The sequence below is a fragment of the Rhinoderma darwinii genome, chromosome 2 (genome assembly GCF_050947455.1).
Source record: "Rhinoderma darwinii isolate aRhiDar2 chromosome 2, aRhiDar2.hap1, whole genome shotgun sequence".
Classification (NCBI taxonomy): Eukaryota; Metazoa; Chordata; class Amphibia; order Anura; family Rhinodermatidae; genus Rhinoderma; species Rhinoderma darwinii.
Genome location: NC_134688.1, coordinates 315,088,032 through 315,101,180, shown reverse-complemented (window position 1 = coordinate 315,101,180; position 13,149 = coordinate 315,088,032). Strand labels below are relative to the sequence as shown.

Here is a 13,149-nt window from a genome sequence, read left to right as displayed (position 1 = left end):
ACTGTCAGGGGATGCTGGGAATTGTCGATTCACAGCAGCTGGAGTGCCGAAGGTTGCGGACCACTGGCTTATGGGGTTCAGAGATCTGACATGAAGCAATGTTGCTGGACTACACCTTTAAATTCCAAGCACTTTCTCGTTTATGAGCACTCACAATAATTCGCCAGTGCGATTGCAGGAAAAGTTCAATAAGATAGAATACTATTGTTTATCACAATTGGCAGCATGATGTAGATGTTGCTTGTAGCGACAGTTACAATAGGCGTTGCTGCCAAACGCAGGTTCTTGCAAGAGCCGTAGCTGAGAAAAAATGACAGTACTCATAGGCTGGATAAAACTATTAGATCTTTGTCAACAAATTTTTAAGCCACAGGTCACTCACTGGTGATATGAAAAGTAGTTACATTTAAAGGGGGCGTTAAAGCAACCCTCCAGTCCCATGACAAGATTTTAAATGCTGGGTATATGAAGCAATGTTAACAGGCAGACTCCAGTTGCGCCCCTCTGCCGTGGATCCACCACTTTAGGGTCCCTTCTGTATTTTCTCAAAATGGCCGCAGCGCTTCACAGACTAAGACACTCACGTGAGCAGTTCTGGCCAATTAGAGAAAAAGATTGTGTCTTAACCCCTTCCCGCTCCTTGACGTACTATTACGTCATGGCAGCTGTATCGTTCGCGCTCCATGCCGTAATAGTACGTCTCGGGAGTAACGGCCGTTTCGGCCGTCCTCCCGACACATACAGGAGCTGTGACGCTGCTGTCTTGTTCAGCAGCTGTCACAGCTCCTACAGCGGGGACCGATCGCTGTGTCCCCGCTGATTAACCCCTTAAAAGCCGCGTTCTATAGAGATCGCGGCTTTTTAGGGGTTAAGCTGCCATCGCCGGCCTGCTACGCGATAGCGGCCGGCGATGGTGACTATGGCAACCGGACACCAAACAATGGCGTCCGGCTATGCCATAGACGGAAGCCTAGTGGGTCCTGACAACGTCAGGACCCACTATGCTTGCTGTCAGTGAGTAGCTGACAGTTCTAATACACTGCACTACGCATGTAGTGCAGTGTATTAGAATAGCGATCAGGGCCTCCTGCCCTCATGTCCCCTAGTGGGACAAAGTAATAAAGTAAAAAAAAAGTTAAAAAAAGATGTGTAAAAATAAGAAAATAAAAGTTTTAAAAGTAATAAAAGTAAAAGTCCCACTTTTTCCCTTATCAGTCCTTTATTATTAATAAAAATATATAAACAAACAAATAAACTATACATAATTGGTATCGCCGCGTCCGTAACGGCCTGAACTACAAAATGATTTTGTTATTTATCCCGCACGGTGAACGCCGTAAAAAAAAATATTAATAAACCGTACCACAATCACAATTGTTTGGTCACTTCACCTCCCAAAAAATGGAATAAAAAGAGATCAAAAAGTCGCATGTACCTAAAAATGGTACTGATGGAAAATACAGTTCGTTACGCAAAAAATAAGTCCTCGCACGGCTTTATTGATTGAAAAATAAAAACGTTATGGCTCTTAGAATAAGGTAACACAAAAAGTGAATGATTGTTTACAAAACGTACTTTATTGTGCAAACGCCATAAGACATAAAAAAAAACTATAAACATCTGGTATCGACGTAATCGTATCGCCCCGCAGAATAAAGTTAATATATCATTTATAGCGCACGGTGAACGCTGTAAAAAAAAAAGTATACAAAAACAATAGTACAATTGCTGTTTATTAGTCACCACGCCACCTAAAAATGGAATAAAAACTGATCAAAAAGCCGCATGCACCCCATGAAAACTACAATGGATTCCTCAAGGGGTCTAGTTTCCAAATTGGGGTCACTTTTGGGGGGTTTCCAATGTTTTGGCACCACAAGACCTCTTCAAACCGGACATGGTGCCTAATAAAAAAGAGGGCTCAAAATCCGCTAGGTGCTCCTTTGCTTCGGAGGCCGGTGCTTCAGTCCATTACCGCCCGAGGGCCACATGTGGGATATTTCTCTAAACTGCAGAATCTGGGCAATAAGTATTGAGTTGCGTTTCTCTGATAAATCCTTTTGTGTTATAAAAAAAATGGTATAAAAAGAGTAAATGTCACCTCTACTTTGCTCTAAATTTCTGTGAAACACCTAAAGGGTTCATAAACTTTCTAAATGCTGTTGTGAATACTTTGAGGGGTCTAGTTTCTAAAATGGGGTGTTTGATAGGGGTTTCTAATATATGGGCCCCTCAAAGCAACTTCAGAAATGAACTGGAACCTAAAAAAATAAATAAATGAGGCAATACTTCGCTTCTTACATTATACTGATAATGAGCCGTGCCCACTCCGAGATGACCCCAGTTTTGACCGTTTGTATAAACGGAGACCCCTATTAGACCGTTCCAGTGCCCGGTTTTCCCAAGCATACACCCCCGAGAAGTGTTTTTCTATTGATGAGTCCCTGGTACATTTTAAAGGGAGGGTTCAATTCCGCGAGTACCTGCCGGGTAAGAGGGCAAGGTATGGCGTGAAGATGTATAAGCTGTGAGAGTGCATCAGGGTATACCTACAGGTTTAGGATATATGAAGGAAAGGCCACCCCCAAACCAGACTGCATCCTGGACTACAATAGGTACATGGGAGGGATGGACTTGTCAAATCAAGTCCTGAAGCCCTACAGCGCCATGCGGTGAGGTATAAGAAGCTGGCCGGGCACATCATACAGATGGCTTTGTACAATGCGTATGTGCTACGTCGATGTGCAGGCCAGAGGGGAACTTTCCTGGAATTTCAAGATCTAATCTTTAGGGACCAGGAAGGGGGGGCGCATCGTACCAGGGCAACACTTTCCAGGAGAAGGTCCCCAAACCGGTGGAAAGGGAAAGAGTCAAAAGAGGTGCAGAGTCTGCTATAAGAGGGGGATAAGGAAGAACACAATATACCAATGTGACACGTGTCCCGAAAAACCAGGGCTCTGTATAAAAGATTGTTTTAAAATGTATCATACATCCCTTGATTTTCAATTTACCCTGATGCACTCCGCACAGCTTACCCCCCTCATCTTTCCCTTCTGAGCCCTGCCGTATGCCCAGGCAGCTGATAACAGCCACATGTAGGGTATTGTCGTACCCAGGAGAACCCACATTACAATTTAAGGGGTGTATATCTCCGGTGGCGCATGCTGGGCACACTATATTGGACACTGAAATGGCATATACATATATAAAATTGCAAATCTCACACTGCACCATCTGCTGCGCATTATCTTTTACACAGTACCTGTGGGGTCAAAATGCTCACTACACCTCTAGATGAATGTCTTAAGGGGTGTAGTTTTTAAAATGGGGTCACTTCTCGGGGGTTTCAACTGTACTGGTACCTCAGGGGCTTCTGCACACATGACTTAGCACCAGAAAAGCTCCAGTAGGCCAAATGGTGGTCCTTTCCTTCTGAGCCCTCCCATGGGCCCAAAGGGCAGTTTATCACCACAAATGGGGTATTGCCGCACTAAGGACAAATTGGGCAACAAAATGGGGTATGTTGTTCCTTGTGAAAATAAGAAATTTTGATCAAAAATGACATCTTATTGGAAAAAATATCATTTTTTTCATTTCACAGCCCAATTCAAATAGGTGCTGTGAAAAAACTGTGCGGTCAAAATGATAACAAAAACCATAAATGAATTCCTTGAGGGGTGTAGTTTCCAAAATGGGGTCACTTCTGGTGGGTTTCCATTGCTTTGATACCTCTGGGGCTCTGCAAATGCAACATGGCACCCGAAAACCAATCCAGCAAAATCTGGACTCCAACAAACACATAGCGCTCCTTTCCGTCTGAGCCCTCCCATGGGCCCAAACGGCAGTTTATCACCACAAATGGGGTATTGCCGCACTAAGGACAAATTGGGCAACAAAATGGGGTATGTTGTTCCCTGTGAAAATAAGAAAATTTGATCAAAAATGACATTTTATTGGAAAAAATATCATTTTTTTCATTTCACAGCCCAATTCAAATAGGTGCTGTGAAAAAACTGTGCGGTCAAAATGATAACAAAAACCATAAATGAATTCCTTGAGGGGTGTAATTTCCAAAATGGGGTCACTTCTGGTGGGTTTCCATTGTTTTGATACCTCAACGCCTCTTCAAACCTGGCATGCTGCCTAAAATATATTCTAATAAAAAAGAGGCCTCAAAATGCACTAGGTGCTTCTTTGCTTCTAGGGCTTGTGTTTTAGTCCACGAGCGCAGTAGGGCCACATGTGGGACATTTCTAAAAACTGCAGAATCTGGACAATACATATTTAGTAGTGTTTCTCTGGTAAAACCTTCTCTGTTACTAAAAAAAAATTGAATAAAATTGAAATTCAGCAGAAAAAATGAAATTTGCAAATTTAATTTCCACTTTGCTTTAATTCCTGTGAAATGCCTGAAGGGTTAAAAAACTTTCTATATGCTGTTTTGAATACTTTGAGGGGTCTAGTTTTTAAAATGGGGTGTTTTATGGGGGTTTCTAACACATAGTCCCCTCAAATCCACTTCAGAACTGAACTGGCACCTTCAAAAAAAGGCTTTTGAAATTTTCTTAAGAATATGAGAAATTGCTGTTTTATGTTCTAAGCCTTGTAACGTCCAAGAAAAATAAAAGAATGTTCAAAAAACGATGCCAATCAAAAGTAGACATATGGGAAATGTGAACTAGTAACTATTTTGGGTGGTATAACCGTCTGTTTTTCAAGCAGATGCATTTAAATTCTGAAAAATGCTATTTTTTGTAAATTTTCTCTAAATTTTGCAATTTTTCACAAATAAAGACTGAATATATCGACCAAATTTTACCACGAACATGAAGCCCAAAGTGTCACGAGAAAACAATCTCAGAATCGCTTGGATAGGTTTAAGCATTCCGACGTTATTACCACATAAAGTGAAATATGTCAGATTTGAAAAATGGGCTCTGAGCCTTAAGGCCCAAACTAGGCTGCGTCCTTAAGGGGTTAAACTCAGTCGGTTAAGCGCTGCGGCCATTTTGGAATAACAGAGGGGACCCGAAAGCGGAAAATCCATAGCAGAGGAGCGCAACTGGAGTGTATAAGGTAATAACACGCCATATACCCCATCACATTTATAATTTTGTCATGGGACTGGAGGATCGCTTTAAGATTCTACCATGGCAGAATTTTTTCATTTAAGAATAAGCGGTGTTAAAACACAAGATCTTTTACAGTAAAGGTTTGCTTTTTTTGAAAAAACAAAAAATCAGGAATTAAATGGTTTTAAAATCCACTTCAAATTTTAATGATACCAAGTAACTTACATCCCAAACCGCAGTATTCCAGATACATATGTTTGCCAATGAGCACAGTAGAACATGAACATGGCTGCAAAGCAGCAGAAGAACATCCAGTCAGGGTGTGTACCGAGCTGTACTGCAATACATGTTCCCAAAACCACGAACACTGTTAAGAAAAATAATATAAATTAACACATTACAAAATATGCATGTATCCATATTCTTATAGAGACTGTCACCACATTATAAGTGCCCTATCTCCTATATAAGATCTGCACTATAATGTAGGTGACAGTAATGCTTTTTATTTCGAAAAACGATCTATTTTAAACCACTTTGAGCGATTTTTAGCTTTATGCTAATGAATTTCTTAATGCCCAAGTGGGCGTGTTTTACTTTAGACCAAGTGGGCGTTGTACAGAGGAGTGTATGACGCTGACCAAAAGGAAAAACACGCCCACTTGGGCATTAAGAAACTCATTAGCATAAAGCTAAAAATCGCTCATAAAGTGGTTTAAAATTGATTGTTTTTCTAAATAAAAAGCATTACTGTCACCTACATTATAGCGCCGATCTTATATAGGAGATGGGGCACTTATAATGTGATGACAGAGCCTCTAAGTTTAGTAGAAATAATCCACTAGGCATCTGAATAGTTAACACATTACACTATAATAGGACTACAACTAAGAGAAGATAACGGTTTGCAGATTTTAGGGCTTGTGTACATCACGTTTTGGCACTACATTTAATGTATACGCCAGGTAGAGTTCCACACATATACATTAAACATAGGTAGTAACGGATGCCTTAACAGTGGCATCCGCCACCATAGAGTTTAATGATGTACGTTTACACATCATGAAAAGCCATTTAAAAAGTTCATGACATATACGTTACGTGTGATGTATGCCATACAGTGGCATAGGTCACCCAAAGTCTCCAATGTTAAAAAAAAAAAAAAAGTATACTATTATTGCGGAATGCCACAGGATGGAATATCGTAGTCTACTACGCCAGTGGCTCCCAAACTTTGAGGTCGGGACCCCCACTTTTGGCCAACATTTTTGTTTGGGATCCCCCACTACCGTACTTCGCCAAAAAATAAGTCTCTGCAACATCGAAATCAACAAGAATGATCTTTAAATCCAGTGAATACCATCCAAAAATCTACCAAAATGGAAGTAGACGGTGCAACAATGACACAAAATATTCTGTCTGGCGTATCTCAATATCATTCGTAGCTAGATAGCACTAGAGTCTTCTGAAGACAATTTAACAAAGTAAAAAATATATAATGCAAAATATGTGCCTGTTTTGCAGAAACTAGCTTATCAAATCTGGGCTGTATGTTTGATACACATACAATAATATCATTTTCAAGTTAAAGGCGATTTTTATTTTTTTTATATTTTTATAGAAACATTTTTAAATTTAGTAACAAATACAAAGAGTACATAGAAAAATGCATACATAGCATAATGAACAATAAATACATGGCGAAGAACGTTTCCAATTGTAAAAGCTTAGAATCCCCAACTCCTCTCCTAAAATAAGACGATAATTTATAGAATTGTGTTGTGTATAAATAACCCTAGAAGATTTCCCAACTCAGGACACGAGTGGCAACCCACCAAGAGTACCCTTCAAAAGTTCCCTGTTGTTCTATGCAGTGTAAACAGTTTGACCATGTCTGTTATTTCCGCAGCAGTACAGTGGGATTCAATAAAAAAACAAAAACTTTCCACTTGGAAAACAATTTCTCGGCCCTTGAGACTTTACGCCTGTCAGCTTCTATTCTCTCCAACCCCAACAATATCTCCAAATGTGTTGCAATCATATCTATTCCTGGTGTATCCTTTAGGAAGACAACGTAATGCTACCACCAAAATTAGGTGTACCATTCCCATGTTTTGAACATCAATTTTAAAGGAAATGGTCTCGGAGAGCCCTATAAATATTTGAGATGGATGCTCTATATGTCGTCAGACCTATGATCTCTTCCAAAGTGTGTGTTGTGGCTTAAATAGATAAGTCTTTCTGGTCAGGACAAACAAAAAGATCTTATCTGAAGCACTAAGAAAGTCACCCTCAGCTGGACTTCATTTAGCCAAGATTTCAGACAGGGTAAGCCATCTCCTATCTATTTCATGCATATGATCCCCTGCGCATGTGACCTCCCCAGCTATCCAAGAGGCAAATGCACTCTCTCATCCCGCCCCTGGGGGAAATTCTGGATGGGCCCATAGAGGCATGTGCTTGGAGAGCAGATGAGGTAGACCAAATAATTTTCGAAGTACCTTCCAAGCCATGACTATCTCAATAGAATTGAGGTTTTAAGGCGTTGCGGAAGGGCAGCAACTTTGCAGTGTAATAACGCTTTTAAGTTCCAATGAGAAGCATACGCACCTTCTAGGGCTAAATTGGAATGGTCGTCCGACCCATGCAGCCAATATATTACATGGCAAAAAAGACATCTCAAATTGTAACCTCTGACGTTTGGGAAATTAATTGTCCCATCAGATTTATTAAGCATTAGTTTAGTAAGTGCAATGCGAGGTCTTTTACCCGCCCAGATGAAACGCGTGAAGGTAGAATTCAGTCTAGGTGGTGCTCTGCCAGAGAAAAGATCTGGGAGGATAAGTCCATCAGGAAGGACGATCTCGTACCCCACTGACGATTTATATAAGACACTGTGTTCATGTTGTCAGGATAGATTTTTAAGTGCCGACCTGAAATTGCCGGTATGGATTTCTTCATGGCCTGAAGAACTGCTGCCAGCTCCCTGAAGTTGGAGGATCTCTGAATGGTCTGTTGATCCCACTGACGCTGAAGGAAAGAGGAGTCGCAATGAGCTCCCCACCCCCAAGGACTCGCGTCTGTGGTAATGTTGAGAGTAGGGGCTAACTTCCATGGAATGCCCCGCATGAGGTTCTCCCTGTTCAACCATCTGAGAGACATCCTGGCTGCAGAGGAGATGTGTAGGGATTGATCTAGGGAGAGACTGCTCCTGTCCCACTGACTTAGAATGTCCCACTGTAGAGCCCTGGATCTGAAGTGAGCCCATAGTACAGCTGGGATGCATGACGTCATGAGGCCCAGGACTGAAATAGCCTTCCTGAAAGAGGTCGTATGGTCTAAGTAGATTTCTGAGACGGTCTATCAGGGGATTGATTTTCCCTGGAAGGAAGGATGGACATCTGCTTGGAGGAGTCTAGCAGAATTCCTAGGAATATACATCTGTTTGATCGGTTTAAATCTGATATTTTTTTAAATTTATATTCCATCCTAACATTGTTAGTATAGCGCAAACTATTTGTAGGGTCAAGGCCTGAGATGTTTCTGTGACTATTAAAAAATCAACCAGGTACGGGATCAGGAGGATGTCCTTCGTCCTGATGCAAGAGGTCATTTCCACTATTCGTTTCGAGAATACCCTTGGGGCTTGTGAAATGCCAAAGGGGAGAGCTCTGTATTGTAAGTGAAGTAAAGAGCCTTTCAGGGTCACGAGGACGGCATATAGGTACGTGGTAGTAAGCGTCCTCCAGGTCTATTGATGCCATCTGGAGAAGAGATTTATAGTTCAAACAATGCTCTATATGCAGAATTTTTTGTAGGTCAGATAAAGATTCTATCTTTTTAGGTTTATTATGACCGTGTTTTCCTCCTGGCTTGTTCACCAAGAAGCGAGGGGAATAAAAGCCCTGACCTATCTCTGTGCTTGGGACATGACTTAGGACTCCTTTTTCGATGACTGACAGGACTTCTAATTCTAAGACTCTCTGCTAGTCTGGTTCCCTTAGGGGTATTGTGGGAAGAAACCTGAATTCTAGCACGTACCTTGTCTTTATGATTCCTAAAATCCAAGGATTCACTGATATTCTCTGCTAATCCTTGAAAAATAGGGAGACGACGACCCACCACTATGGACCTTTTTGTTTCATTGTTGGTCTCTATTTTTAGGTTCGTTTTGGGGCCTGAAGAGGAAGCCCTTATTTTTCCTTGTAAATTTTGGGGCTCTAAAATCCTGTCCCCTAGGATTAGGTCTTTTGGGTCAAAAGGACTCTTTTGTTGGTCTTGTCTGGGCAGGGAACTCCTTTCTGCTATCGGACGCTTTTTCTAGTAAGTCGTCAAGCGGGGGCCCAAATAGACAATCTCCAGAGCAGGGAATAGCGCACAGCTTCCCTTTTGACCCAGTGTCTCCCTTACAGGTTTTTATCCAGATAGCCCATCTAGCGGAATTAGACAGGGCTGCTGATCTAGGGGAAAAGGCGTACAGCGTCTACTGAGGCATCTGCCAAGAAATCTGCGGCCTTGGAATCGAGGATAGGATTTGATCCCTAGAGGTCTTGTCTTTCAGATGAAGATCTATTTGTGCGAGTCATATTTTTAGAGATCTGGCCACACAGGTGGCTGCAATGCCCGGTTTAAAGAGCCCGTAGAAGCTTCCCAAGTTTTTTTTAGATAGAAGTCGGCCTTTCTATCCATGGGATCAGACAAGGAGCCTAGATCCTCGAAGGAAAGGGAATGTTTCCTTGAAATTTGCGCCACTGGGGCGACAAATCTAGGGGTGTTATTCCAGTCTTTACATACATCATCCTCAAAGGGATATTTCACTTTGAAGAATTTGGAAATACCCGCTTTCCTATCAGGATTTTTCCATTCCCTTTTAATGATGCTGGTTATGTTCCTATGAATGGGAAAGGTTCTATTCTTTTTAGGCCCTAGGCCTTGGAACATTATATCCTGGACGGACCGAGGTTTTTTAGGATCATCAATGTTCATCGTTGCCCTTACGGTCTTGAGAAGTTGATCTATGTCTTCCGTTGGAAACAAATTTCTCCCTCCCCTTCGTCTGAAGATTCAAAGGAGCTGTACTCTCCTTCCTCTGGTTGAGAATACTCTACTGCTGAGGAATCAGATTGATCTATCCGGCTAGAAGAGGTAGGTAGTAAATCCTTTTTTCTTTTAAGGGACTTTAGGGAGTTCCTAACTTCTGCCCTCACAATATCTCTTATACTTGAGGCCAAGTTTGTAGACTCTTCTGACAATGTTGTCTAAACACTTCTGACAAAGTCTCTAAATATAGGAGGATGCTAGTTTCTTTTTAGGCTATGTTCACACAGAGTATTTTGGGGGAGGAATATCTGCCTCAAAATTCAGTTTGGAACTTTGAGGCAGATATTCCTCTCCCTGCACGCCGATTTTTGCGGCAATTATCGCACAGTTTTTCGCCCGCGGCCACTGAGCGCCGCGGGCATAAAACAGCGAGAAATACGCTTTCTCCTGCCTCCCATTGAAGTCAATGGGAGGTCGGAGGCGGAAGCGCCCGAAGATAGGGCATGTCGCTTCTTTTTCCCGCGAGGCAGTTTTACTGCTCGCGGGAAAAAGACGCCGACGCCTCCCATTGAAGTCAATGGGAGGCGTTCTCGGGCCGTTTCTGCCGAGTTTTGCGACGCGGTTTCCGCGCCAAAAAACTCGGCAAAATACCCCGTGTGAACATAGCCTTACAGACCGCACATTCCTTGTTGTGGGTTTTTTCCAGTAACTTCATAGGACAATCCCTGGACTAAACAAATGTACAAAAAAGGGGTACTGTAAAGCATCTGCCAGGCACAGCTTCGGGGTTAACGCCCATAGATAATCAGTCTTCACCTGAGTCTATGTCTCTGAGACTGACTCCAGCTTCCACCACTCAGGCTGGCAGACTTCGGAGTGGGAGAGCCTATCGCAGCCTGGCCAGACTCAGCTAGCTCCCGCCCTCTGTCTATTTATACCTGCCTTTCCTGTTCCTCCTTGCTTGTGATTCTTTCCGTGTGGTTTCCTGGCCCAGCTACAGCTCCTACTATTTGATCCTGCTCCATACTGACCCTGGCTTACTGACTACTCTCCTGCTCTGCGTTTGGTACCTCGTGCTCTCCTGGTTTGACTTGGCTCGTTCACCACTCTGGTTGCTCACGGTGTTGCCGTGGGCAACTGCCCCTTTCCCTTTGCTGTGTATTCCCTTGTATGTTTGTCTCGTGCACTTACTGAGCGTAGTTGTACCCCGTCGCCTAGGGCGGGTCGTTGCAAGTAGGCAGGGACAGAGTGGCGGGTAGATTAGGGCTCACTTGTTCGTTTCCCTACCCCCGTCGTTACAGGTACAGTATTTAGTAAGGAAGAGGGTTTTTTTATCTTACCCCATAGTCCTGACTTTTCCTCAAGTACCGGACTGGAGGACTTGGTGGCGTCCGATTGGTCAGCGCGTCCTGATGTATCTCCTGGCGTTTCCATAATGGAGGAAGAAGCTGGAGACAGAGGCTCCTGTTGTTCAGGCCTAAATAGGCCTTGGATTGGCTGGGAGGCCCTCTGCTCCGGACGCCTGGAGCACCTCCTCCCCGCTAGGGTCACCAGAACCAGCGCCTCCTGGAGTGTTGGACGCGTCACCCCGCCGGAAGTGATGCGTCGCGGCGACCGGGAATCTCTGCAGTGAATGCGCCAGAAGCCAACGCTAGGCATCGTCAGGCCCAACTAGGGAGCAGAGTATGACCCCGGGGGACCGCTCTACCGCCAGAGGAAGGACTCACCCTGTGGACGTTGAACCACCTCCAGGGAGGGAGGTGATGGACTGGGAGAGGAGGGAGTACCTCTACCAGGCTTAAGGTTGCTCCCTACCTAGATTTTTATACCTCTTTCACAATTCTCCAGCATGGCTACCATTATCACTGTACTCCAACATTGACAGATCTCATTATTTTTTTTATTTGGGTAGGCAGTGCTACTACCATTGCTCCGGGTACACTACAACTACACACTGAGCAGGGTGGACTGGCCCTCCCGAATCTATATCTCTACTTCCTTGCTAGCCAAATGGTGTATGTTTGGTGGTGGTTTACCCATAGACATTTTAATCCCTGTACTAAGCTGCAAGCTTCCCTTCTCTGTTCCTATAAAGCCATGGTGAACGCCATCAATAGACAGCCCCCCCTCTAGACATATACTTACAATTCCAATGCAGACTACTCTAAAGGTCTGGCAGAAATCAATGCTGCTCTAACTCAGAGGAGCGGTTCTGGTAGCCTAGGACACCGCTCTGGTATAACCCGCTACTGCCACAGTTACGAAGACTTCCTAACCCAAGTGAGTGGGCAACCCTGGGTATACGAACCTTGGAGGATGCTGCAGTGGAAGACAAAGTAGCTACATTTGCAAAACTTCGGTCCAAAAACCAGATCCCAACCCCATCTCACGGTCCTTTATTTCCAGCTTAGGCACGCTCTTTGGTCGCAATTGTCAGGATATAGTGCCAGACTGTGTACATCCCATTATCCACACTTTAAAGACCAGTATGAACTGTATCTTCCAATAAACTTGATAGAGCCCAGGAATGAAGGTCTCAGACTTTCCGCTGTATCTACAGACGATCAATAAGGAAATGCTATCCGCTCTAACAGGCCCCTTAATATCTACAAGAGACAGACTTATTGAATTAAATTTTTTCCACCAAATCTATTAAACACCTTCCAAATGATTTAGGATGGGACATATACCTACTCCTGTCTGTCCACATTGCCAAGGAGCAGAGGGCTCTTTCCTACATATATTATGGGGGTGTCCAATTATTAATACTTTCTGGACTTAAGTACTGGAATTTGTGGAGCTTAAAGTAGGACTCCCTCGTATACTTGAACCCAGAACGTGTCCTTTATTACTGGTGGAAGAAATACCTAGTGTGGCGGTTAGATCTCTCATGATGCTCCTATTATTTTATGCTAAGAAAAAAACAAAAAACCTATCCTCCTGCATTGAAAACATCCTAAAGTTCCTACAGTACATGGTCAGCATAGATTAAGTTAGTAAACTCTACCATGCCACTTTTTAAACTCGTTTATGAAGA

The 13,149-nt window shown here is 43.2% G+C and overlaps 1 protein-coding gene across 2 annotated transcripts in view; it reads right to left on the bottom strand.

The window, feature by feature from the left end:
• Nucleotides 1–13,149, bottom strand: part of CEPT1 (choline/ethanolamine phosphotransferase 1) — a 198,338-nt gene that overhangs the window by 99,809 nt on the left and 85,380 nt on the right. For both annotated transcript variants that reach the window (XM_075853544.1, XM_075853545.1), the window contains exon 4: nucleotides 5,298–5,439. In XM_075853544.1, the coding sequence (XP_075709659.1) occupies nucleotides 5,298–5,439 (142 nt within the window). The remainder of the gene's footprint in view (nucleotides 1–5,297; nucleotides 5,440–13,149) is intronic.